General features: G+C 38.4%; 8 protein-coding genes across 26 annotated transcripts; 3 read left to right on the plus strand and 5 right to left on the minus strand.

Moving 5' to 3' along the window:
- Positions 1-65: 65 nt before the first annotated feature.
- On the plus strand, positions 66-2,056 carry LOC103312880 (monocarboxylate transporter 6). 2 transcript variants are annotated; one of them, XM_008194676.3, is made up of 4 exons: positions 66-680; positions 727-997; positions 1,049-1,666; positions 1,718-2,056. In XM_008194676.3, the coding sequence occupies exons 1-4, from the start codon at positions 609-611 to the stop codon at positions 2,038-2,040; spliced, it is 1,284 nt and encodes a 427-aa protein (XP_008192898.2). In that variant the 5' UTR covers positions 66-608; the 3' UTR covers positions 2,041-2,056. The 2 variants fall into 2 exon arrangements, with proteins under 2 accessions (XP_008192898.2, XP_015834493.2); XM_015979007.2 differs by having other exon boundaries at positions 66-502; positions 605-680; positions 1,049-2,056.
- Positions 2,057-2,157: 101 nt separating this feature from the next.
- LOC103312856 (hypothetical protein) lies at positions 2,158-3,983 on the plus strand. The gene is made up of 3 exons (XM_008194606.3): positions 2,158-3,381; positions 3,432-3,518; positions 3,561-3,983. Exons 1-3 carry the CDS (start codon positions 3,318-3,320, stop codon positions 3,860-3,862), a joined length of 453 nt encoding a protein of 150 aa, XP_008192828.1. The 5' UTR covers positions 2,158-3,317; the 3' UTR covers positions 3,863-3,983.
- Positions 3,960-5,159, minus strand: HemK1 (HemK methyltransferase 1). The gene is made up of 5 exons (XM_967024.4): positions 4,920-5,159; positions 4,781-4,869; positions 4,526-4,733; positions 4,271-4,476; positions 3,960-4,224 (listed from the first exon to the last, which is right to left on the minus strand). The coding sequence occupies exons 1-5, from the start codon at positions 5,157-5,159 to the stop codon at positions 3,981-3,983; spliced, it is 987 nt and encodes a 328-aa protein (XP_972117.2). The 3' UTR covers positions 3,960-3,980.
- LOC658985 (uncharacterized protein) lies at positions 5,021-18,113 on the plus strand. 14 transcript variants are annotated; one of them, XM_015978993.1, is made up of 10 exons: positions 5,115-5,146; positions 13,208-13,285; positions 14,956-15,046; positions 15,236-15,506; positions 15,554-15,837; positions 15,904-15,933; positions 16,016-16,288; positions 16,344-16,791; positions 17,422-17,613; positions 17,663-18,113. In XM_015978993.1, the coding sequence occupies exons 1-10, from the start codon at positions 5,130-5,132 to the stop codon at positions 17,815-17,817; spliced, it is 1,839 nt and encodes a 612-aa protein (XP_015834479.1). In that variant the 5' UTR covers positions 5,115-5,129; the 3' UTR covers positions 17,818-18,113. The 14 variants fall into 14 exon arrangements, 11 of the variants coding, with proteins under 11 accessions (XP_015834481.1, XP_015834479.1, XP_015834478.1 ...); XR_010335297.1 differs by lacking the exons at positions 5,115-5,146; positions 13,208-13,285 and adding exons at positions 9,920-9,990; positions 17,196-17,215; XM_015978995.2 differs by lacking the exon at positions 13,208-13,285 and having other exon boundaries at positions 5,021-5,146.
- LOC660874 (monocarboxylate transporter 13) lies at positions 5,272-7,330 on the minus strand. 2 transcript variants are annotated; one of them, XM_064358650.1, is made up of 6 exons: positions 7,113-7,330; positions 6,750-6,974; positions 6,372-6,689; positions 6,205-6,324; positions 5,743-6,156; positions 5,272-5,692 (listed from the first exon to the last, which is right to left on the minus strand). In XM_064358650.1, the coding sequence occupies exons 2-6, from the start codon at positions 6,958-6,960 to the stop codon at positions 5,334-5,336; spliced, it is 1,422 nt and encodes a 473-aa protein (XP_064214720.1). In that variant the 5' UTR covers positions 6,961-6,974; positions 7,113-7,330; the 3' UTR covers positions 5,272-5,333. The 2 variants fall into 2 exon arrangements, with proteins under 2 accessions (XP_064214720.1, XP_008192836.1); XM_008194614.3 differs by having other exon boundaries at positions 6,750-7,020.
- Positions 7,500-10,057, minus strand: LOC107397746 (uncharacterized). Of its 2 annotated transcripts, XM_015978988.2 has the most exons (6): positions 9,916-10,057; positions 9,555-9,830; positions 9,381-9,507; positions 8,056-9,324; positions 7,814-8,005; positions 7,500-7,761 (listed from the first exon to the last, which is right to left on the minus strand). In XM_015978988.2, the coding sequence occupies exons 2-6, from the start codon at positions 9,693-9,695 to the stop codon at positions 7,613-7,615; spliced, it is 1,878 nt and encodes a 625-aa protein (XP_015834474.2). In that variant the 5' UTR covers positions 9,696-9,830; positions 9,916-10,057; the 3' UTR covers positions 7,500-7,612. The 2 variants fall into 2 exon arrangements, with proteins under 2 accessions (XP_015834474.2, XP_015834476.2); XM_015978990.2 differs by lacking the exons at positions 9,555-9,830; positions 9,916-10,057 and having other exon boundaries at positions 9,377-9,507.
- On the minus strand, positions 10,698-14,009 carry LOC660985 (monocarboxylate transporter 13). 3 transcript variants are annotated; one of them, XM_064358655.1, is made up of 7 exons: positions 13,987-14,009; positions 12,236-12,354; positions 12,057-12,183; positions 11,867-12,010; positions 11,151-11,816; positions 10,911-11,105; positions 10,698-10,863 (listed from the first exon to the last, which is right to left on the minus strand). In XM_064358655.1, exons 2-7 carry the CDS (start codon positions 12,317-12,319, stop codon positions 10,733-10,735), a joined length of 1,347 nt encoding a protein of 448 aa, XP_064214725.1. In that variant the 5' UTR covers positions 12,320-12,354; positions 13,987-14,009; the 3' UTR covers positions 10,698-10,732. The 3 variants fall into 3 exon arrangements, with proteins under 3 accessions (XP_064214725.1, XP_015834491.1, XP_015834492.1); XM_015979005.2 differs by lacking the exon at positions 13,987-14,009 and adding an exon at positions 12,491-12,646; XM_015979006.2 differs by lacking the exon at positions 13,987-14,009 and adding an exon at positions 12,491-12,639 and having other exon boundaries at positions 12,236-12,343.
- LOC100141623 (uncharacterized protein) lies at positions 17,871-19,678 on the minus strand. The gene is made up of 3 exons (XM_001812031.4): positions 19,518-19,678; positions 18,318-19,473; positions 17,871-18,270 (listed from the first exon to the last, which is right to left on the minus strand). The coding sequence occupies exons 1-3, from the start codon at positions 19,611-19,613 to the stop codon at positions 18,122-18,124; spliced, it is 1,401 nt and encodes a 466-aa protein (XP_001812083.1). The 5' UTR covers positions 19,614-19,678; the 3' UTR covers positions 17,871-18,121.
- Positions 19,679-24,994: the final 5,316 nt, after the last annotated feature.

Below are 24,994 nucleotides of genomic sequence, written 5' to 3' on the forward strand. Positions count from 1 at the left end.
TTTCCTTATTAAATGGTACAATTTTTGAAAAAAATCAATTCGTTACGTCTTTTTTGTCCAATTTCATGTTTGTTGGTGCATACACAGCCACACTTGTGGTCCGTGCCTGGCTCATACATATACATGGTTTCCGATTTTTCTCGAATTTTTAGTAATCATAATGAGATGGAGGGGGTTATTAATTACCGCAGTGTTAAATAGGTGTCATAAAATTTAAATAATGCCTGAAGCGCTCACATTTTAATTACATTTTATAATAAGCTTCCTACGTAACTAATCGTAGAGTATAGGTCCCCGCAAGCCCCTAGAACTGAAAAAAATTTTTGCATTTGCAATTAAATTTCAAATGGGATTAATTTTGCGAAAAATCAGAGGGAAAGTTCAAGACCAAACTGGTACTTAAACCTAAATTTTAATAACAAATTAACTAATTAATCAGGATAAAGGCGTGATTTATTTTCGTATTGTTTTAATCAGTTTAGTGTAGACCAGAAGCTGCGTGGTAAGTTTTATTATTTTTCGACGAATCGAACTAAAAATAAATTACTCTTACGTGTGCCTACGGCATTTGCGAATTCAGTCGCTGAAACAATGAAATTTTCAGGAAAATGCAATTGGAGAAAATTCCTTCGGATGGAGGCTACGGCTGGATTATAGTATTTGCGTATGCTTTAACCACAGTAAGAGCTTCCAATTGGTTTAATTATTGACAAGAACAAATTTTAGTTTATTGCTGTGACACCAATCCAATGTTTCGGCCTTATTTTCAAAGACACATTCTCCGATATGGCTCTTTCGGCAACCGAAGGTTCCCTCGTTATTAATGTAAATGCAGCTTTTGGAAAAATATTAGGTCCTTTGATTGGCATCCTTCTAAAAATGTGCGGTTTTCGTAAAACAGCTATCTTAGGTGGAGTTTTGCTAACAGCAGGAATGGTCCTGACTTCATTTTCGTCCAGTTTCATTGATTTGATCCTTTTCTACGGCTTTGTAACTTGTATTTTTTTATTCGTGTGTTGGTAAGTTTTTCTTAAACGTGAAATTGTAGCGCTCGGTATGCAAATGAGCGAGTCAGCGCAAAGACTAGCCTTGAATGCGTATTTCAAAGAGAGAAGGAGTGTTGCGATGGGCTTTGGAGTCACAATGTCAGGATTCGGACCTATTCTGGTTCCACAATTGATACAATTTTTGGCAAATGATTATACCCCACAGGAAGTGACCTTGATTTATGGGGGCATTTGTGCCCATGTTTTAGTCGGGGCCGCGTTACTGCAACCGGTAGAGTGGCACTTGAAAACAGTACCAAGGGAACAGGAACAGAATCGGCTTCTGGGCACCAAAGTTATTGACGACAGGACAAGGGGCAGAGTTTGCCACAAATTGTTCAATAATTTTGACTTGGACCTCTTAAAGGATCCGGTTTTCGTCAACATTTTGATCGGACTGTCACTTGCAACTTTCGCCGAATTGAATTTTACCCTTTTGGTGCCGTTTATTTTGCAGGATTTTGGTTTGGGTACCGATCAGATTGCAATTTTTCTCTCAACTCTTGGAATTGCCGACATTATTTTCCGGTTTTTGGGGCCTTATCTCGGCAGTTATTTTACAAAACCGTCGCGTGTGATGTTTTCTTACGCCGTCATTATTTTGATTTTCATCAGGTTTAGTGAGTATTTGCGTTTTTTGTTGATGAGTGTGTGGGTGAAGGCGGTTTTAGGTTTGCTCCTGACGAGGAATTTTTCCGTTTTGTTGATTATTGCTTTGGCTCTGGGGCTTGCAAAAGGGGTGAGGAAAGTGTACATATATTTGGTTATTCCCGATTACGTCCCAATGGAAAAGCTACCATCGGCTGTAGGCATGGAAACTTTGTTTAATGGATTATGTATGTTGATTGGCGGTCCCATTTTGGGTGTTTTACGCGACGTGACTGGAAGTTACGCGGTTTGCATTGTTGTGATGAATTGTGTTACGATTTCGACGATCGTTCTATGGCTGATCGAAGTTTTTATTGTGAAATATGTAAAGAAAGGATGCGATTAAACAAATGTTGACCGAATTTTGTGCCATTTTTAACATTCAGTAGGTGTAAGAAAGTGTCTATTTTGGGTTCGAGGAAAAATGTAAATAGGTGCCTAGCTCAACGACACCCAACAGTCACATCGATTGATACTCTTAAGTGATATAAAGTAATTCTCCCGGTGGTGAGGCGAAGTGAAATTAATTTTCAAAAGGCATGACTCGACTAGCGGTTTTCGACGAAATAAATAATAGCCGGACAGTGGCGGAATGTAGATTGAGAAGGACGGGTTTTCAGGGCGAAACCAACTGTTTTGCTCGGATTATTGCTTTCCTGATTGCTGATTTTTTGCGAGTCCTAGCTTAAGAAAACAGAGACTTACCGGTTATTTACGATACAAGTAACGTTAGTGCGCATTACATTACGAGAGAAAATTTTTTCATTTTACACCTCGAGCCGCATCTTGAATATAATTACCAGATTGCGTTGCGTGAAGAACTGGAAACTAACGAATAATTGGTGAAGTTATTTTTTTCGTTAAAGGGGACTTAACGACTCCCATTGTTAAGGAATTGTGGGCACGATAACATGTTAGAAAAAAATAAAAAATAATTGTTTGTGATAGGTAGATAAACTGAAAAAATGGTGTTGTTTTGGGGGCACGCAAGTACGCCTCTGTGCGGGTACGTGTGTGCGCTAAAATCATTCTTTCGCCCACCGCAGTTTATTGAGACAAGTTGATTTGTTTGTGACAAATTAAAAACACGAAATCCGGGCGATTTAAAAAATTAACAAAAAACGGGTCTCAAACTGTAAACATCGGCGGGATCATGATCCCGGTTGACACAATTCGATTATTGAACCATTTTATATTTACACCTGTAATATCACGTTTCAGGTTCTGCTAAAAAATCACGTTTATAGATTCAGCTCGAATTCCGCAAAATTAGATTTTGATTGTATTCCGGGATCTCTTCACTTCACATAAGAATCAAATTAATATGATAAATCGGATCAAAGCGAAACGAAATATTCCACACGCTTGATGAATTTTTTCAGGAGGCCCCCTTGGCGCTGTAATAGTCCAATTTCCGGCATTTGCAATTCTATTAAATCAAGGGGGCCATCGCTGGCGGCTCTTATTAGCGTTCGACTTTACTTAATAATAATTGTTTTGCATTTTAAGAGGTAGCCGTGACGTAAACAAAGGTGGCGGCGCACGCCGCCGCCCCCAAATACCGCGCGATATAAAACCACCACCGGCTCGTAACCACCCCTCATTGTCCAATCGCGAGACACGATGAAGACTTTTCTCATATACAGTGCGTGTGTTGTGCTGTTCTGTATCGCGAACTGTCAAGGAGGTAAGTCAAACTTTTCCGCTTCGACGAGTGACGAAAAAGTCACTTTTTAGAACCGAAAGAGCCCAAACGGAATAAATTGGCGTCGGTGTACGCGCTAACACCTTCGTTGCGTGTGGGCCGCCGCTCGGAGGGCACAGGTAGGTCAAGTCCGGACCTGGATTTCCCTAAAGGCCCTAAAGACGTGAAACGAAGGATAGGAAAAATGGTCTCGTTTCCGCGGATTGGAAGAAGCGAATCGAACTGGGTTCCTGATGACAACAGTTACGGGGCCCAGCGGCCAGGGGCGAACTCAGGGGGGATGTGGTTCGGGCCCAGATTGGGTCGTGTCCAGAAACGGAGCGAGAATTTCACGCCATGGGCTTACATTATTTTGAACGGTGAAGCGCCCATCATCCGAGAGGTTCATTATAGCCCCAGATTGGGGCGCGAGTCGGAGGAGGCCTACGAAGAGATTTTGGACTCGAATTTGGACGTTCTCTAATTTTTCCGCACGATTCATTATAGTGACAGGCTGGACATTATAATGATTAAGGAATTTTTAATGCACCGTTTCACTGTGAAAATAAAACACTTTAAAATGAAATAAATTATTTGTATTTTTATTGGATGGTTTTAATTATCTCGACGAATCTATCTTTGGCGTATAAATCCTTGTAGGTCGCGGCATAAGCCAGCCCCGGGACAAACTCGGTTAAATAATCTTGCAGCAGCGTCGGATGACGTGGTTCCACTTCAAGAAACAATTTCCCATTCATGTTTAAACATTCGGATGATAATTCGAGGATTTGTTTAATAACTTTTAAACCGTCAACACCTCCGTCCAAAGCCTGCAAATCCTCGTACCTGAAACACGAAGTTAATTATTTTCTTTACGAAAAATTTTTTTTACAATTTAATTTCGGGTTGTAGCTTATCCAAATCCTCGCTGAAAACATAAGGCGGATTCGAGACGATGATATCGAATTTTTCGCAACGGTGCCACTGGGCTAGTTGGCTCTGAATGATACGGATGCGTTTGTTTAAACCGGCCTTTTGTGCATTTTCTTTTGTTAAGTGACAAGCCGCCTTCGATTGATCCAAAGCAGTGCCTTTTATCTGGAAAATATCAATGCTTGAATGCGTTACGTGAACGAATTTCAATTACTTGCGGACGTTCTTGTAAGAGAGATAACGCAATGGCACCGCTGCCGCAACACAACTCCAAAAAATGACGACAATTTTTCCGATCTATTTCCCCCAAAACGATATCTACAAGTTGTTCCGTCTCCGGTCGGGGGATGAACACCGGTGGAGACATTTTCAACACTAATTGCCGGAAGTAACACTCACCTAACACGTATTGAACCGGAAGCCTTAAACATTTAGCATTATTTTATCGTTCTATAATACCACCAATTACTTTTGTAGCCTTTTCAAGCATAAAGATTCCACCAATTTAACGCGATCCTCATCCAAAACCATATCCCGGTATTTGTAAATGTCCGAAATCTACAATAAACAAATAAATGTGTTAAAGTAACAGCAATTGGTTTTTTTACCCGAGGTGTCCCCAAACAATGTGCTAAAATATACTCAATCGACTCTCGAGGCTCCGAAATCGAATTTTGGTCGAATTTTTGGCGCCAAGTTTCAAATAGTGTACCAACCTGACAGGACGCAAATTCCCCAGTTTTGTTGACGCTTGTGTTTTTTAACCTCACAATTTTTTGCAAGAAAATGTTTGAGAAATTTGTGCAAAAATGTGGTGAATGTGGTATGGCCTTACGTAAGTATAGCATTTTGTGTTTCTGAAGCGTTTCTATCGATTTTCGGCGTCACGGACACACCGGTGTAGCAGCGCAGTTTTGTGTTTTATGGGGATTGGGGCGCCAAATACGAAATAACATGCGCTTAATTATTTAAAATTTTATTATAAATAATTAATCTGGGACGTGTTAAATACTGTCATGGTTTTAGAGTAGAGTGTCTGATTGTTCCAGTGGTTCAGTCTTGAGGCTCTTCTTTGCGTTGATTTTTCTAATAACGGCTTCCATCGTCCAAATTACAATCGTGGAAAATGTGATACAGTTTAAAGTTACTATACATAGGGTGTAGCTTCCGGTAATATCCCGGATTTTCCCAATAATGGGGCCCCCGATTAAAATACAGAACCCATTGACCATCATTTGGAGCCCCCCGGCCGAGGCTAGTTTCTCAATGGGGACATAAGTCGGGATTACGAGCGACATGTAAACGGTCCGGATTCCTTTCGCGATCCCTAAACCCAAAGCAACCCCCAATAAAATGAAATAATTGTTTGAAATTAAAAGTGCTGAAATAAAAATAGTTAGCCCCAATCTATTCTTGAATTTTTAAACTTACAAAAGCGTGTCACCATTAACATAAATAGGGTAAAAACATACATAGGTCTCGGCGTTAAATTTAAGAATTGTCCGATATAAGGCGCCAAAAACCGAAAAATGATATCAGCAATCCCCAAAATCGACATAAATGTTGCGATTTGATCGGTCGTTAGACCAAATTCGTTCAAAATAAACGCAGTCAAGAGGGAGAAATTAATTTCGGCGAAAACAGCAAGTGATAGTCCAATCATGATGTTGACGTAGATCGGATCTTTGAAGAGATCCAGGTCGAAAAAATTAGATACACGCTCCCAGGATGTTTTCTTTTTTATTGGTTTAGTCATTTCGGGATTGTAGACGATTTCCCGGGCGTTTAGACTACGAATTGAGGCTTTTTTCCAGTTTTGGGACACTACCGAAGCTCTGCGCTTGACTGGAATAACTCATTAACGGAAAAATTCTATTAATTTTGTATTTATACCTGAATGTAGGGACATTACGCTTCCGGCTAGTGCCGAGTCAAGTCCGTAAATAGGTCCGTTTTCTAGCCCATCCAACGATTCGTTGGAATTATCTAATGATTTTTTCTCGATTTGTGATACTAAAATTGTTGCGTTATTTTGGCATTTTGGCTATTCCGTAACTTACCGCTCCTGTAGAGTTGAATTTTTGTTTCTTCGGTTTTTTTCTCCTCTTTTGTTTCCTCGACGATTTCTGTTTTTAAGTGCCACTTAACTGGTTGTAGTAAGCTTGCAGCAACGAAAGAATGAGCGGCAATTCCAGCCAGTATCAGGGTTACTCCTTGTACTGCATGCATTTTCATTAAAACATTTATTAATTGTGGCATCAAAATCGGTCCTAGGCCTGTGATAGTCATGGCATATCCGACCGCTTTGCCTCTATTTTTGCGGAAATAACTGTTGAGTGCGAGACTGTAAGCCGACATATTCATGCCCATGCCGAGTGCTGGAAGAGTTTTTTCAAAAATCATCCAAAAATTGATGGTACTGACAAACCTATACTAACATGTTATCAGACCGTAAGAAATCATGAAATGGGTGAAGGTGCTGGAATATGCTGTCATGATGATTCCTAATGTTGTTAGGAGAGACGCAGTCATTGCGATTTTGCGGTATCCGAAGACTTTCAGTAGGAGACCATTGAAAAGACCCATGATCATGCCGAAAGCGGCGTTTAAGTTAATTATAAGGGAGCCTTGGGTTGCTGATAAGCCCATTGCGGCGAAGGTATCTTTAAAGATAAGGCCGAATGTTTGAATTAATGGGACTATTATGAGCTGGAAAAGATGTTTATCGATTGAGTGCGTGATAAGGCAAATATTTCAAATTTTCACGTTGCGTAATATTTCGTTAATTTTATTGTACTTACATTGCTTATAGCGTTTGCTAGGACTATAACCCAGGCGTAGCCACCGTCAGGAGGGACTTTAATCGTATTCACCATTTTCGCAATATTTTTGTTTACTAAATCAGGCGCGACTTAACTGATGCGAACTAATGACGAGGAGAACAAGGTGATAATCGAGATTCTGTTTATATAGAGACCCTGAATTGATGCGATAAGTTATTATCAGAACAACGAAATTTTCAAAGTGAATGATGACACGAGTTTTAATATAATTGCAGAGCAATCATAATTCTCTCAATTAATTGTGGGGTACTTAAGAAAAACAACAATTAACGTCATTTCGTACTGGACGAGTGAACTGTGCGGGTCGTGTCCCTCAAGGATGTGTCTTTACAAAAAATTCAAGAGTAGGTAGTAACAAAATTTTATTAAAAACGGTCAAAATATTCACTATTTCTTTCACAAATGTTAAGTACTTGGATACACAAAAACAGCCTTCATATATACAATCACAATTATTCTCACGTCTTCGTCCCATTTGCGTGACTTTTGCCTTTTTTCCGTCTACTGATGTAACTCTCAATGGTCCATGCTATAGCCGTTGTGTACGTCAATAAATTCAGTATGTGTAACGTAATGACGTAATTTTTTACCGTGTCTCTAATCCATCCTGTGAAATAAATTGTTACGTATCTTGATAAGAAGATAAAAACACTACTCACCTACTACGGGTCCCATGATTAGAAAAAGTAGACCACTTGTGGCCAATTGTAGACCAGAAGCAGCCGGAAGTCGTTCTAAAGGTACGTGTGTCGGTATTACCAAGGCCATGAAAATCGTTCTAAGGCCTTTGCCGGCGCCTATGATAACAGCGACCACCAAACCAAAAATGTATGTTTGAGTGTGGACCAGAACTGTAATGTGTGAGAAATAATTAGAGTTTTTGGTCAAATTTGTGACTCACTTATTCGACCAAACGCCATACTTAGTACTCCAACAAGGAAAAAAGTTTTATTTTCCCATCCGATCATTTCGGCTATAAATGGTACGAAAAACCGGACAAGAATGTCGGTGGCTCCTAACAGTGACATAAAAGTAGCAATTTGGTATTTGCCAAAATTGAACTCTTCGAGGACCATTGGTGTGATTATGGAGAAATTTATTTCGACAAAGTTGGCAATGGTGATGCCTAACATAAGATTAACATAGATGGGGTCTTTGAAGAGATCGAAATCGAAAAAAATGGCGACTTTTCGAAAGAATGAGATTTTTTCGTGCGGTTGTACTTCTTCTTCTTCCTCGTCTTTGTCGTGTTCCTGCTTGTACTCTTCCAACTTCTTGGCCGCGGTTTTAAGAACGTCTTTCTCGTGATATTCAGGTGCGAGAAGTGTGTTGTTTTCGTGATGTTCTTCTTCTTCTTGTATTGCAGCTTTCGACTGTGAAATTTTGCGTTTTCGTTCTTTACCTTCTTGGTTTAAGTTTAACGAAGAGTTTCGTTTAGACCCGGCTTTTGATAAGTTATTGTAAGATGGTCGTTTTGACATCGCGACTGAATTTTGACCCGATGGTAACCTCGAAATAGTTTTATTTGTTTTATTCGAGGCTAGAGAAAGCCTAGAACCGGCCAGTGACCGGTTTTGGGAATACCACCCATCGTTAGCTTTGACCATCATGGGTGTACCAGGGTCTATAATTTCGTAACCAGTGGCATGTGGATCATCTTCATTGTAGAGATATTGACTGGAGAGAAGACTTCGCGATTTTGAAGACTTGGTCAATTTGCCTCCTTCTGGCTCCAGGAAAGGTTTAGCTTCCGGAATACCATTTTCGACCTCTCGGAATTTCGTATGCCATTCGACTGGTTGTAGAAGCAACGAACACAAAAAAGCATGTAGGGCAAAAGATGAAAAAACCAGCAGTGTCCCTTCCATTCCGTAAATTTCCAAAAGAGCTGTTATAATGTATGGCCAGACAATGGGCCCCAGAGCTGTAGTACTCCACGATAGACCTGTTGCAATCCTTCTCCGATTTTTGAAATAAGTATTCAAAGCTAAAGCATTAGCGGCCTGTGTGACTCCAATCCCGGTCCCGTAACACATAGCATAAAAAATTAAATAAGTCCAAAACGACTGACACAACGTTGAGATAAAAAGCGACGAGGCTACTAAAAGTGAGCCGAACATTGCGACCTGCCTGTACGTAAATTTCCGATAAATTGGACCATTCAACAAACCTGCAAAAATTTCGTTGTTTTTGTTGAAATTCACACAGAATCAACCACCCACCTACCCACACACGAATTAAACGCTGAATTTAAATTAATAACGGTCGTAGTTTGCGGGTTTGTGATCCCCAAATCGGCGAATTTTTGCCGAAAAACGAGGCCAAATTGTTGAAACATTGGAAACGTGCTCAACTGGAATAATTTTTTAATTGGGGTTTGTTGGTATTGTCTTGACTTACATTACTGAATCCGCAAGCAAAAACAATGAGCCACCCCCAACCCCCATCTGGCGGTGCGAAGTCAGGGTCCCCGACTCGAAGACGTCGCCGTTTCGGTGGCGAGTCTATTTTGACCGTTTTTCCGTTTTTTGCAACTTCCATTTTCGCTATTTACAGGTGTTTGGCAATTATGCAAAATGTGTGGTTTTCTCTAGTTGCATAAGGAATCGTCGCCTTGTGAGGAGAATAATTGAGATAATTGACTTGGTTTACTTTCGTTATCGTTTATTTCACCGGCTGCAAATATTTTTATTAGGTTTTGATCAAATAAATGGTGCGATGTGCTGTGAAAAAAAATGCTACCGAAGTGCGAAAGACTGACCTTTGTGTTTATGGGCGGAATGTCTTTGTTCGTTTTTGATTCCTATTTGGCACTTGAAATAAAAAAAAACTACCGGTGAGTATATTTCCGTCTCTCCGTTCGAATTGTTGGACCCACACTGTGGTTTGCGCGAGAAGTAGACTGCGAGTTGATTTAAACGGTGATAAAATCCCATGATAGACATAAAGGGTTATTATCATGTATTTGCCGAATGAGAGATTTGGTAAACATAATTTGCATATTGTTGGCGAAAAATCGGTTAAAACAGCTTATCTTTTCGATATTGTTTCCCAATTAACACATTTTACATGCCATTATTATACCACCGGTGAATTCGGTCATTATTTTTTCACGTGCTGTTTTTTATAACAACAATTAAAGTTTATTGACGGTATTATTGATGGACACGTTCTCGAGTCGTGTTTTATGGCGAAATCAGACCAAACTTATTAACTGAATCATTTGGAACTGTCCCAAATTATTTATAAGCGAACTTTGAACCAGCGGATTGTTGTCAGAGCGGATTAAAAAATATTTATTGATTTTGTAGATTTGCCCAAGCAGTTATCAGATGATTAAATAATTTGAAACCTTATTCTACGAGTTATTTATACTAATTTAATTTTTTTCCGTTGAAGGTTAGAGGCTTGCCTCTAACTTAAAATCGTCTGAATTTTAATTAGGTTCAAACTCGTGTTGGCTATCAAGATTAGATTATTTCGAATTGTTTGTTCAGTGCCGATAAGACCTAATCAATAAGGTATCGGGAATTAAAAAATACATTCCAAAATCACGTGTCTTTATTCAATCAAAACAATCAACTTGTAACATTTTCCTTACGCCCGTAAATAAAATAATCAACAATCCATAAAACTACACAAGACATTGATAGCACAGACGCCGCATGTAAAGTATAAACGTAGGTTTTGGTCGAGTCGTGGATTGCACCTGAAATGATATTTCAAACACTCGGCTTCGCCTCGCGCTTCACTTACCAATGATCGGTCCTAAGGCTAGAGTTGTGACTCCTGTTAGTAACATATTAAGGCCATTAGCGGCCGGTAATTTTTCCAAAGGTACAAGTTTAGGGATTATCACAGATTGATAAACAGCCTTGATCCCTTTGGCGAGTCCAATCAGAGTAGCACAGAAAAAGATGGCCGATCTTGAAGAATGGAAGTTGGCCATGACTGAAAATTTGAATTTTCATCGAGTCCTTGGCATTCCTTACATACCAGTTCTGCCAACTGTTGAGATTGTCAAGGAGGACGTGTACATGATTTTCGGGGAAATACTGGAATAGTGGCCAACGAGTGGTATCAACAACCGGCCGATAATATCAGCAATTGCCTGTATCGACATCGCTAAAGCGACATTTTGAAGATCAAAACCGGCCAGTTCCGGTAAAATGAAAGACATCATTACGATTATGTTAAGTTCGGTGGCGAAAGAAATAGACATGCCGATAATTGTGACGACGTAAGCTCGTTCTTTCAGTAGTTCTAAATTAAATAACTGGTATATTTTTCTAAAAATTCCTGTTTCATTTGCGACAGGTCTCGTTGTTTCTTTGTAAACTTTTTCCTCAGGACTGAGCAATTCGAGTTCTTCTTTCGGACTTTTATTGTCACACTTTTCGGCATCACTTTTAATTTCAGTCTTTTTGATAGGTTTCAAAAAGAAACAACAGACAATCCCTACGAGAGAAATGGCGGCGAGGATTTGCACCGTACTTTGTGCGCTTTCCAAATGTTTGGCCAGTTTGTAGCAAACTTGGGGCATAAAAATATTAGAAATGCCCGCTCCAGTGACGGAAAATGAGACGGCTAGGGTCAACCGTTTTTTGAAATATGTATTTGTGGCAATGTACGTTGCTGGAAGCATAATACCCTGACCTATGCCTGTAATAATGTGTTTGTAAAACTGGTTGTATAGCCAGTGGATTTCATACCGACTAAAATCGAGAAAGTGCAAATTAGAATGCCGTAGGAACGGGCAAAACTACTCATAAGTATGCCCACGGACATGAGGCAAGTACCGAAAAGGGCAACCCGTCTGAAATCGTATTTTTTCAAGAGGGGACTCCCGATTAGCCCTGAAAAATATTTACAGAAGGGAACAGACGCCTATTTTAAGTGTACCTAAGCTGCAGTAGATGGCGCTGTGTAAATGCAACATGAAAGACGTCTCGGCAGCTGTTACCCCCAGAGCCTTGAATTCTTTTTCGAAGATGATTCCGAAACATTGTACAAGCGGTAATACCGATATCTGCGATTTTTATGGATTGTAATTTTTTCGTGCTTTTCTTCTCTAAACTTACGTTAAGTAGAGTGGTAGATAAGACGATAATCCAACCGTAGCCGCCGTCAGGTGGTGTGAAACCTTCAGTCTTTTTATTCTCCATGGCCACAACTGATTGTCATATTTTCTAAAAAACGACTGACAAAAAAATTATATAAAAGGGGCTTAAGATTGTGCAAATAGATCGCGATAAGCTGAGTAAATAAGAATGATATTAAAAAAAGGGATACATTAGCATGAGATTTGAATATAATATCGCTGCTAAAGGACTCACCAAATGTGATAATTCAAATATTTGATTATTTATCGAGTTGCGTGTTTGGAAAACTTCGATATTGGATTATGGCGCCCTCTACTCTTTTGTGATTATTTTTCGAGTTGATAAGGGGGAGGGGGCATGATTATTCAGCTATCGTCTCTATTATTGTACGATTTGATAATTTATTCAACGTTTTATCATCGGAATAAAAGAAACGCCAAGTGTTTGTTGGTAAACTAATCAACGACCTCGAATGAACTTGCTGTTTATTCGGTTGCATATACTTGTAGTCCAAATTATAAAAGACACCGCAGACAAGAATAAAAACTGATCAGTGATCATTTCTTATCAAACTGATTAAAATTGAGAGCAAAAAATTGACAATAAACTGTGTTGATGTTAAAAGCACTCATTCTATTTAACTTTTTTTGGTACAATGATGAGCTATTCTCACGCATTTAATTGATTTATCCGGTTTTGTCGCCGTTTAATCAAGGGATTAATTGCTTGGGTCGAGTAATTTATGCAAATTTTGATGGGTTTCCTTTGATTAGGAAAGGGTCAAAACAATTTGGCCAAATGAGTAAATACCGGCACGTGTAAACGCGCTAATAAACACAAAACTGAATCACGCTGTTTTGAAATATTGACGATGCTTTTTGAAATATGTGTGAACAAACTGCGGTTTGTTTTTTATGCGCATTTTTAATTTATGATGACTTGTGTTTGCAGTTTTTTCCGGACTTCAACCTTTAATAATAATATCACCGGAACGCTGCGCTCTAATGAAATTCTACGATATGTTGGTTGGTCTGTATTCAGCGAATTTATTTAATATTTAACACAATAATGGCGTCATGCTTTTTCACTATGCCTGTATAATTAATTATTTACTATATTTTTTACTTTATCGGTAGTTTTCCGTAGCTGACACTCAATTAATCATAATTCAATCAGCACGCGATTCTTGTTTAAGCTTTTTTATTAGTTCTTTGAGCGTATGTACCAAGACCGAGCTGTTACAAAAGTTTTGAAATCGATTCACGGTTTAATTAACGATAGAAATGTAAATATTGTCATTGTGACGTTGAATTAATACTTTGGTGGTGCTCCCACGGTACGAAAATAGCCTGTTTATTGGTAATTGTGATTGTGAATTTATCGCCGATGTTATAATGAACTTATTTTGATTTTAAAGCGTGACGAATTTTCACGCCTAGTCGAGATAAATATCGTTCAGAATAAAGTGTACCAACGTGATTATTTATCTTATCCATTTACGATTTGATTGATTTTTTTATTGTCGTTTTTGCGATAAAACATTTTGAGTACTTCTGCATTTGTTTCAATAAAAGAAACCGCGATGGTTTTGTGGTAGTAGTGATGGTTGGACTTTAAAATGTTCTATTGTGTTCCTAGTTCTTAGTTTAACACAGGTTTGTGGTGTTCCTTTTTATTTGAGTAGTGTTCCTCTCTCCATCGATCCGGAAACTCCGGGCAAATTCACTCACCTCGCCCAACAGATTAACGGTTCGTCATAGGAATTTTCCTACCGCAAGCGCCCTTGATGTGTACCCTTATTTGCACCCCTACCCTTAACCCTCGCCGTGTTCCAGATTCGGATCAATGATCGCAAGGTCGTTCGAATTTTTCGCGTTTTTTCCCCGTGTACCGTAAATTTATAAACAGAGCTAATTGAGGCGAATTTTTGAAAATTTGCTAAAACACGTGTTCTGCGCGTGAACAGTAGAACGTCACGTGACGTCTTTGCATGGGATCGATGATGGAATTCTGTTCTGTCCGTCGACGACCGGGCCACAAACTGAAAGTCAGTCGAGTTATTAGTTGGTAACAACTACGAAAAAAGTGCCCTCACGTGAGATGAGTACGTATCTGTGTCATTTTTTGCATGCTTGTAGCTGTGGTTTCGGGTTTGAGGGTGAGCTTTTTCCGGGTGACCCGGATTCTGCCAATTTTGGCATTGATTTTTTTCCGGTTAAGCGGTTTCGTCAATGTTTTTTTGTTTAAAATAATTTTGTTTAATTGGCGAAAAATGAGGGGGCACCGTGCGCGTTCCGTCACCTTGACCTTGCCTCGAAATCTAGATTAAGCTCGCCTATTTTAAGGCGAGCTTTCATTCATAGCAATAGTTGCGTGACAGAATTTGAATTTTCGATCGTACTGTACCGTGTCTGTAGTTCCAGATAAAATAATTGATATGAGTCAGACAGTCTGATGGTCCAAAGTCCGGTAACGGGAGTTCCGCTTTTCGAATTAAGAAATGTTGAGACTCTTCAATTTGTTTATCGATTGTCGCCGCGTCACGTGAAGGTCGACATTATCGTTCGGATTTGTGTCCGCTCGATTTGTTTTGGAACATGTCATTAATTAATGGTTTTCACATTAAATAATGTCGTAAAGACAACGGAACTTATTTTTTTGTCGGAAGAAATTCGTCAAAAGTGAATTTTTGGTTACAGGGCCAGAACCATGTTCGTGGAAACAAAGAAAATGGTCCCTCCAGATGGCGGATGGGGGTGGATCGTCGTCATAGGAGTCAGTGTCGTTAATGTATGTAATTCGTTTACGTAAATTGCTCACGAGCTTGGCGTAATCGATAAGAATCTAATTTCTGTTTTGCTATTGTCTGGATAAAAATAATGTTATCTTAAGTGATTTACGTGACAATGACACGAAAATGCACCACTTGAATAGAATTCATACAGAAATGCATAGTCTCTAGTTTTGTATTTTTTCCAGTTATGTACTCGTTCAATCGAGCCTTCTTTCGGTTTACTCTTCGGCGACTTGCTGAAAGAACTGAAGGTTGAAACGACCGGAGCCGCTCTTATAATGAGCACTTTGGACGCATTGATCAACTTTTCAGGACTTTTCGTAGGACCTCTAATCCGTGCCTTCTCATATCGTAAAGTTTCCCTCGTTGGATCAGCTTTATGCGCCCTCGGGCTGATCTTGACCTATCCCGCCAACAGTATGGCGCACATCCTTGCTACGTACAGTATTATCAACGGTAAAACCCCAACCTTTGATTCCCAATTCCTGAAAAATGTTTTATAGGTTTAGGAGTAGGTTTAACCGCATCTTCGACTTTCGTCGCACTGAACAACTATTTCGTGAAAAAGCGAGGTCAAGCCGTGGGTCTTTCGCTGGCAGGGACGGCTTTTGGCATGATGTTGATGCCACAAGCCGTCAAGTTGCTCTTAGAAGAGTTCAGTTTTCGCGGGACGATTTTAATTTTGGGAGCATTTGCTCTGAATGCGATTGTTGGGTCCTCGTTGCTACAACCGGCGAAGTGGCATTTCGTGCCCGAAATCAAGGACGAGGAAGAAGGTTATCATCAGGTAAAAGTCAATAAAAAAATCGTATTCATGTAATAAAACTGTGCGTTTGTGTGTTTATTGCTGCAGAGAATCTCCTTCTTTTTTGCGTCAAACGAGGTAAAGAGAAGGCTTGATTTCAATTTTGTTGCATGTTCCAACTTCTTTTATCTCGTTTCACTGAATAAATTTATTTGAATAGGAAATGGAGACGATCAAAGAAACAGAAGACGAAGATCTCGACTTGCACGAAGCACAAACTTTGATCAATACGAAAGGAATGTCCGAATTGGCTGTGAAAACGTTAGAAGAATTGACAAAACAGCCAGGCTTGTCGCGAAAGTCGACTTTTCCTCGAAATTTTTCGACGATGAGTTTTCTCGGGAGCAAAAGACGGAAACCGTCGCAGGATTCGATCGTTTCAAGTTACTCGCGATTGGATTTTACCGGTTCCAGTCTTCAATTACATCTAGAGGTTTTTTAAAAAATAAAGTTTGGAGCGAGTCCAATAATAATTGTTTAATATTTAGCAAAACGAATCCGATTCGAGTTCGAGTTCCGCCACTCATCTTCGCCGCAACATGAGTTATCCAGGCGTTCAGCTCACTTCGCACAAGAAAATCTTAGCCGAATTCTCCAAATCGCCGCTGAAGTTTCAAGCCGAGAAGAAGAAGAAGAACATGTGGAAAAAAATCGTCGACTTTATGGATTTCGATTTGTTAAAAGATCCCATCTACTTGAACCTGGTTTTTGGTTTGTCGATTTTCTACGTGGCTGAGCAGAATTTTAAAATGGTGACACCGTTCTTCTTCGAAAATATCGGCTACAAAAAAGCGGACGTAGCGCTGTTTTTATCCGTCCAAGCGTTCACTGATATCCTGGCAAGGCTGATTCTGCCGCCGATCTGCGACAGGATCAACGTGTCGAAAAGGACACTTTTCATGACCGGGATTTTTGTTTTGGGTATTTGTCGATCAGGTAAATATTTTTCACGAGTCTAATGTCCGTTTCGGGGACGGATGGCTTCATTGGAAAATAGTCATTGCATAAATTTGGCACGAACCCGTCCGTCCTTGCGGCCAGTTTACAATAATTAAACTCTCTCCATTGCTTTAGGATTTACAGGTCAAGTCCCTTTTTCGAGTTTTTATTTCTAAAACGTCGGATTTTAATTTTCCAACAATTTTTGTTCATATTCATTCATGTGCCGGGATGGAAACAGTTTTGGTTCGAAATTGCGAAATTCCGCTCAGAAACCGTCGATTTCTCCAGCCATTTGTTTAGTTTTTTTATTAATTCGTCGCGTCTTGGTCCCTAGTTCGTAACTTTGCCTGTTTTCTGTGACCATGTATTCTAATGTTGTTATGACTTTTTGTTGGCAGCGGAAGGAGCCAAAGACTAGGTAACCCCCAAAAACATAGAAAAGTAAGCTTTCAAAAGGCATTATTTTCTCATCATTTCAGTTTTCTGTTTTTTAGTTTGATTTGAAAAATCCTGCAGGAGTTTGTCATTTTGTTTTCAATTGCTGATTTATAATTTTTTCTTTTGCACAGAGTCACTTCGTGTTTTGCGTGCTTTGGGTGTAATTATTTTTTCTGTTTCTTCCAGTCCTCGCTGAACAGACCGATTGGACCCCTATTATGGTTTGGTTGGTCATTTGTGGGTTCTTCAGGGGGGCTGCCCTCATTAATTTCACAATCACGATATCGGAATATTCCTCTTTGGAGAAACTACCAGCGGCTTTCGGGCTACACATGGTGGGGAAGGGGCTGTTTGTCGTGGCAATTGGCCCCATTTTAGGTGATTTTATTCGCTGATTTGTAGGTTTTGGCTAATTGTTTCATTCAAGGTATCATAAGGGACACGACCAAGAGTTACCCGATCTGTCTTCATTCGCAAACTTTTCTTATTCTTGTCTGCTGCGTGGCTTGGAGCATCGAATATGCTTTCAGGTTTCTCAGAACTAGGAGTGTGGAGTCGGACACGGACACCTCGACCACATGACAAACGGATGTTGACTGCTAAGTCACATTTTTGAGGGACAGAAAAAATTCAGGAACGGTCCGTTTGGTTTTATTGTTTTGTCGGTTTCTTCGGTTATTTTATTTATAAGTTCGAACATTTTCTATGATATTCTACGTGTGATATGATTAGGTTTAATGAGACTGAATCTGTGAGTATAGTGTTCCATGAAGATACTTAATCTACTTCGGGTAGACCAACATTGTACATAGTTTTATGATTTAAAGTAGCAATAATCCAAGATGTATTAATGGTTTTATATAAAAGAATCCTATTTACTGGAGGCTTATTTTTTGGCTCCTTGTGTCCGGTCTTGCTTTTTCCTCAGTCTTTTAATTATCAGTTCGATGGTCCAAGTTGCGACACAAGTCAAATAAGCGAGGCTCAATAAATGGACCACCATGACGTCGCTCTGTGTCACTTTTTTCACAAAACCTGTGACAATATTTATGAAATTTGGGCGATTTTATTGCACAACTTACTCATCAAGGGTCCGAATATGAAACAAACGACCCCACACACAACCATGTAGAGCGAAAAGGCCGTCGAGAAATTCTCCGAATACTGCTCTGATATCACAACTGGGAGAGGTGTTTGTATGAAGGCCCTCAAAAAGCCAACAGAGGCCACTGTTGCCAACTTCCAGTAGTAATCATTGCGCGCAACAAAGGCCGTTCGGAAGATCACTAGAAGGGCCGATCCGGTCAGAAAGTAGTACCGATTTTTGATTTTCGTAGCAGCACTTATCACAGTTAGGAAAATTCGGGCGCATAAATCAGCGGCGAAAAAAATCGACATGAAAAAGGCGGTTTCGTGCGAATTGAAACCCGCATTGATTAACACGAGGGGGATTATTGAGATGAAGGCCACATCAGCGGTGAATCCCAGCGATAATCCTAAAGAAATGTTCACATAAACCGGGTCTTTGAACATTGCTAAGTCCATCGATTTGGCCAAATTCTGCAAAAAGTTGCTCTTTTTCGCTTGGGGTTTGTTGAGTGTGGTTACGGAAACGGCTCTATCCCCGAGACTTATGATAGAGGCTCTTGGTTTGGGCATCACATATTTTCCGTCATCAAGCCCTAGGAGTTCCTCCTGTTCGAGAGTAATTTTCTGTTTGATCAAATGCCACTCGACTGGTTGCAGGGTAAAAGCAGCCAGTATGCAGTGGACGCTCAGTCCGGAAATCAAGGCAACGGACCCCCGAAACCCGAATTTCTCCATAAAAAATTGCCCAACAAACGGGAAGCTCATCCCAGCCACGACCATAAAGGCCTGGGCCACGGCGTTCACGATGTTCAATTTCCGGTCGAAATACGAGTTTAAGGCCGTGAAGAACGCAGGGAACATCAGCCCCATGCCCAGGCCTTGGATCACGCCGAAGGAGAGCACCATTTGCGGGAGGGTTGTGACGAAAATCGTGGCGAAGCTCCCGATGAAGAAGACCAAGGCTCCGGCCAAAGCCACCGTTCGGTAGGTGTATTTTTGGAGGAGGTTGTTGGCGGCCAGGCCCGTGATGTTGAAGCAGGTGTTGAAGATGCCGTTGGCGAGGGTGGTGCCCGTGGTTTCGTCGCCGATCGAGGCCAGAAACCGGCCGAAAATCAGCCCGAACGACGACATCGGGATGATTGTCACACTCTTGAAATGGTTTTAGCGGTTTGATAATTAATTTGGCGACTTACGATCATGAGGGTGAGGGCGGCGGCCACGACGTAGCCCCAGCCCCCGTCGGGGGCTACAAGTTGGTACTTTTCGAGTTTTGGTTTCGGAGTTTCCATGCCGAGATTAGTGTAACAATTGAGTTTGTTCCAAACGTACGCGTTATCATTATTTATTAAGTCTTAGAAGCAAAGAATGAATAATCTAACGACAAGTGGATCATAAATCAGAATGTTTTTTTTTCGAAGGGTAACCTATGACTTGGTTGTTGGTTTTTTCATTGTTCCTTGAGCCTTTGCGTAATTAATCGGCGTGTGTTGTACTTGGGAATTAAAGTTTGTCCGAGATAATGCCACTTAATGTTTATGTAAATTTTGCTTTGTTGCCGTTCTCAAATTTTTCTAATAGAGTTGTTTATTTCGTAACGCTAAATAATACCTTCTGTGCACGATTGTCAGTGGCTCATTTAAATTGTAATATATTGTTTATAAGAGCTCGGAGATATTTAAATTCCTTCACGTTTTCAGAATCGTTGCTTAGTTAATCGGTGGGTACAACCCACGCCAGTTAATTTAAGTTAGTATTTTAGCTCAAGGGCCGCGTTTTTAATATCTTTTAATAATAATTTAACACTTCTGATAGAGATCTATAAATTAGTAATAATTTATAGTGTTTTAAACGGTGTAACTTTTTCCAAAAATGGACAAGATTTATTACGATTTTTTTCAGCAAAATCAGTGGCGGCGAGTTTAATGTTTTTTTTTATAAATTGGAGTAATTTGGATCTATTTATCCTAAGATTACTATAATTCGACAATTTGGCTTACAGATCTTTTATTAACAATAATATAATTTGGATCTTTCGGTATTACCCTAGTACAAGCGAGGTTACAAGTTAAATAAATTCACATAAAAATAACAAAATGTAATAATATCAATATTTTTAACATTTATGGTTTATAGAAGAGTAATTAAGTTAATCTGCAATTAATTGGCTCATTCACGTTGTTAACTTTTAACAACGAATTAAATTTTAACAATGCTTTCTATAAACCGGCCCTAAATATCTCACTCTTACACATTTAATTTTACTTAAACATTACTAAAAATTACAATGTAATTACGTCAAAGATACCTTATTTTGAGATAAAAACTCACATATCTATCACGGCGCAAAATTTCCATTTAAGATTAAAAATTATTATTTTGGTTACATTTTTGATCTACTTATTTTATTTTTTGCTCGTTTTATCAATGAGTAACTAATATATAATATTTTTGTAAATCACTATGTAAAATCATAATTTTAGTATTTTTGAAATGTTTAAATGAGATCATTTCTAGCGTAATTTTGCCAAAAAGAGTGAGAACGATTTTCAAATTAAAATTGTATTATACTAACCAGAATTATTATTAAATATTAAATTAAATTAAATTATTAAATAATTCTGGTTAGTATCATACAATTTTAGACGTTTTTTGTTTACAAAATTGATCTAGAGATTTTATAAGAACATATTTAATTTAATAATATGGCGAAAAATTTCAAATTCAGGTCGACCTATTTCTTGGAAAGTTTATTAATATTTATAAAGAAAATTTTTGCTAAGAGAACGTTTCATCTTTTTCGAGGGTTTTAGCTTATTCATTTTGTCTCATTATTCTAGAATCGAAAATAACGTCATTTTTGGTGTTTTCTTAAGTTTGTCTAATTTTTGAAAGAAAAACTAACTTTTTTGCAAAATTCAGTTGAATAATTTAAGTCGAAATTGTTTTTTTTTTTAGTTTGTTTAGAGTAAATTGCTAAAACATGCCCATAAATCACCAAGTTACGCGTTTTGACTTAAAAATTCAATTATTTTGTGGGGTTTCCTTCTGATACGGTGAAAAATTACCAATAAAGGTCGAAAACGACTTTATTTCCATGTTTAGTTATAGCTCATCATTTTATAGGTGAGAAAGTAATTTATTGCAAAATTTCTTTAAAAAACACGAAAAATCACATCTTTAATTCTTTCTTCCGATTTTTTTTAAATGAAAAATGAATATGTATTGCTTTTTTCGAAATCAAAAACATTTAAATTTCCCTTAGAAATAGTAAGGGTTAGTTATTTTCGCCTTTTTTTCTTAGATTTGACTAGTTTTTGAGTTTGAAAGTTTCTTATTTTGAAAAATTTTGCCAAAAATTACACAATAGATTGAAATTGATGATTTGCCTTATTTTCTTTATACTATTCAAAGCCCCTTGATGACATTGATAATTACGTAATTTCGAGTTAAAATCAAACAACTAAGGCAAAAAAAAGTCAATATTTTTTTACGTTTGGTGTTATTAGAATTATCCTCCGAATTACTTAATCATTTAAGATAAGTACAGATTGTAGGTGAAGTTCGCTGGTTAAAATGTTTCGATTCCGTCTCTGGTAAACCGGACAATGCGTTATTTACGGCACTGCGGGTATTAATAATTTCCTGCATGTAATTAGATCGCACCGATAATTAAAGAAAATTAACATTAATTTCGTGCTCGTGAAACTTTTACAATACAATATAAAGCATTTTGTGTTTATTTTTTCTTTCCCTCGTGTGTAAAAATAAATTGGTTCACCCTGTAGTTATAGGTTAAGACGGAATTACGACCGTTATTATTAAAAGTCAATTTGTCGTTGAATCGTTATATTGGCATGACGTTCGCTTTGGGCATCGTCTTATGTAAATTTCGACTCGCCCTCGAGCATTGCAATTATTAAATAACGAATTTACCGAGAAACGAGTCGAAAAAAATTAACTTTGGGTAATTAGAGTCCGGGTGTGTTCGTATAGAGTGAAATTTACCAATCAAATGTCATTAACGCTGCTGAGACTTAATTAAGAAATATTAATGTCAAAGTGCCAATTATTAAAAAATATTACGTTTGATTACTTAAATTGCGCCGCCGCTTCATTAAAAAATCTCTTAAAACTCGCCGAAAAAAATACACAGTCCACAGTCGGGACTTATTAATTCGGAAAAAACGAAAAACTAATTAAAACGATTCATAATTATCGTCTGTTCACACCTTTATCGACCGAGATTTATGAAGAATGGGCCTTATCAGACGCCATCTAAATGGCGGCCCTCCATTCTTATTATGATTAATACACAGATATCACACCTCTGAATTAGGGATGCTGCAAACAAGCCGCCGAATTTTGAAAAAATTGAGGGACAAACATTAAAATTCGACGACTAGACGATGTAATTAGTCCCTTAACGAACTTCCAAATTTAATAAACGTACGTTTCTTGATTTCGAAAAGTAAAAATTACGACCGTTTCTCGTTATCGCATCGTAATTCCTTCGGCCAACTTTAATTAAATCGATCTTAATCTTTTGTCGAAATCTAATGGAAAAAATCGAACGCTGGGGCCCCCTTTATAATTACACAATTATATATTTACTTATCAGTAATAACATCGAGGGGCAGTAAAATCGGCTTCTGTCGCTACCGTCACCGATCCCGTATTCCGATAAATCTCACGTAAAAAATTCCTACCCTAGGGAGGGATGCTAACGATTTCGTGCAGACTTGAGGCTCTCACTTGGTTGAATAATTGCACATTACGTCGGCACCTCGCCGTGCCTTTAACAAGGTAATGATGAGTGCGGAATTTTAAAATATCGACAAGAGAAAAATTTCCGGAATTGTGACGCAACACGATTTCAATTAAATCGCTGTAATTACGGCTTTAATTGAGGGTAATTGAAACACGTCGGTCTACATTTATTAACGCATCGCTCTTGAGGTTTCTTTAATTAATAATTGAATAAACAGCACTTGTGTGAAACGCGAATCCATCATCCAGGCGGCGGGGCCCATATACAGGGTTCTCCTTAAACTAAACGTTCAATTCTTAGCACAGCAAGCTGTAATTAACAAAATCTGATCCCTCGACTAGGAAATACCAAGGTTGAACACGTTTTTTTGTCTTATACAGAAAAATTTCGCAGCAGGAATTACTTTTTAGTTCGAAATAACGTAGTTTTCGGTGTAATTAAGAGATCTTTCGGTTTACTTTGACGAAAATTAAATCGAGCTAAAATTTATTCTAAACGTGCCAATATAATTTGGTAATTTTTGACAAAAGCAAGAAAAGTGTAACGAAAAAGGCGTAAATAATCTCATTTTCATCCCTTTCTTCGTAATTTTTAGCCAGTTTTGCTGAGTTTTATGCGAAATAAGTAAGAAAATAATTAAGTGAATTTTGGTTGAAAAACTGGCACATTGCTCGAAAAACTCGTTTTAGAACTTCATTAGTAGTTGTCGGTCTGTTTTCAAAGTAATATGGTGATTTTTTCACGTTTTTTTTAACGAAAGTCGCCTTTATGTCGCAAAATAATGACATTTTATACCATCTAGCAAGTCTAGGTAAGTAAAAGAAATGAAAAAACGTGTTAAATCGCTTGAAGAATGCAAAAAAATAGATACTTGAAGCTTTTTGAACAAACCCTCCAGAAAAAAAGTGGGTTATTCAAGTGCAAAAATAATGATTTTGAACCTATATAATTTTTTGTCTCTAAAATAATCGAAAAAATTTTTCTCACTCATAAAACGAGCTTTTAGGAATTTTATGGGTCATAATTTTTTATTAAAAGTTTTGCCGCATTTGAAAGAAATTTTGCAAGATAAGTTAGTTTTTAGGTGAAAATTGGTAATTTTTGACGTAATTGGATATTGTGGCAAGTATTTACTTTTTTGGGCTCGTGTTTATGATTTAATTTTGAAATATGCTTAAAGAAAGTGTAAATTCGTTGTTTATCTTATATTAGAAATCTGAAGCGTTAGGCAAAATTGTGTGCAGAACCCGGAACTATTTTTGGTCACTGTGTATCCTGCGATGAATTTCGCGACCACACACATTGCCTCAATCCACCAAAACTGCTCTCTTATATCGTTCTCGTCATTAAGCTATTACTGAAGCTTTCTGATTGTAGCAAGCCGTGGATAATTGTAATTACTCATTAATGAAATCGTACCGCTTATGTACAGTAATTATCCTTTTACGGCCCGTATTTTCGGGTTCTTCTTGTATAGTAGCACACGCGTTCACTTTTAATTTCAAAGTCACGATCACCTTTCAGCATTCACTGAAAATTACTCCAAACATCCAACGCTTGTTCTATTACAGTTATTATTTACCCCTATGTGTGCAACAAAGCCAAAATCGGTAAGCGCCTGGAGCTTTGGCTCTTTTCATGTGTCTAATAATGAAGTCGTTAATTTCTGGATCTTAATATTATAATATCGGGCGAGGTAATGAAGCAATTTCACAAATACACCGTGACAAAAGCGATGATTAATAGCCGTGCGAGTTACGCAACGAAAGTGAATTCTTTCTGTTTTTGGCCGGGAAATGTCACCCTACAAGACGAGAGAAAAAAACCTTCGAGATCTCCACCACAAAACCGTAATCTATTTCATTACACCTGGTGATTATGTTGCGGCAGGTGGATTCACCT

Source organism: Tribolium castaneum, chromosome 9, assembly GCF_031307605.1.
Source record: "Tribolium castaneum strain GA2 chromosome 9, icTriCast1.1, whole genome shotgun sequence".
Taxonomy (NCBI): domain Eukaryota; kingdom Metazoa; phylum Arthropoda; class Insecta; order Coleoptera; family Tenebrionidae; genus Tribolium; species Tribolium castaneum.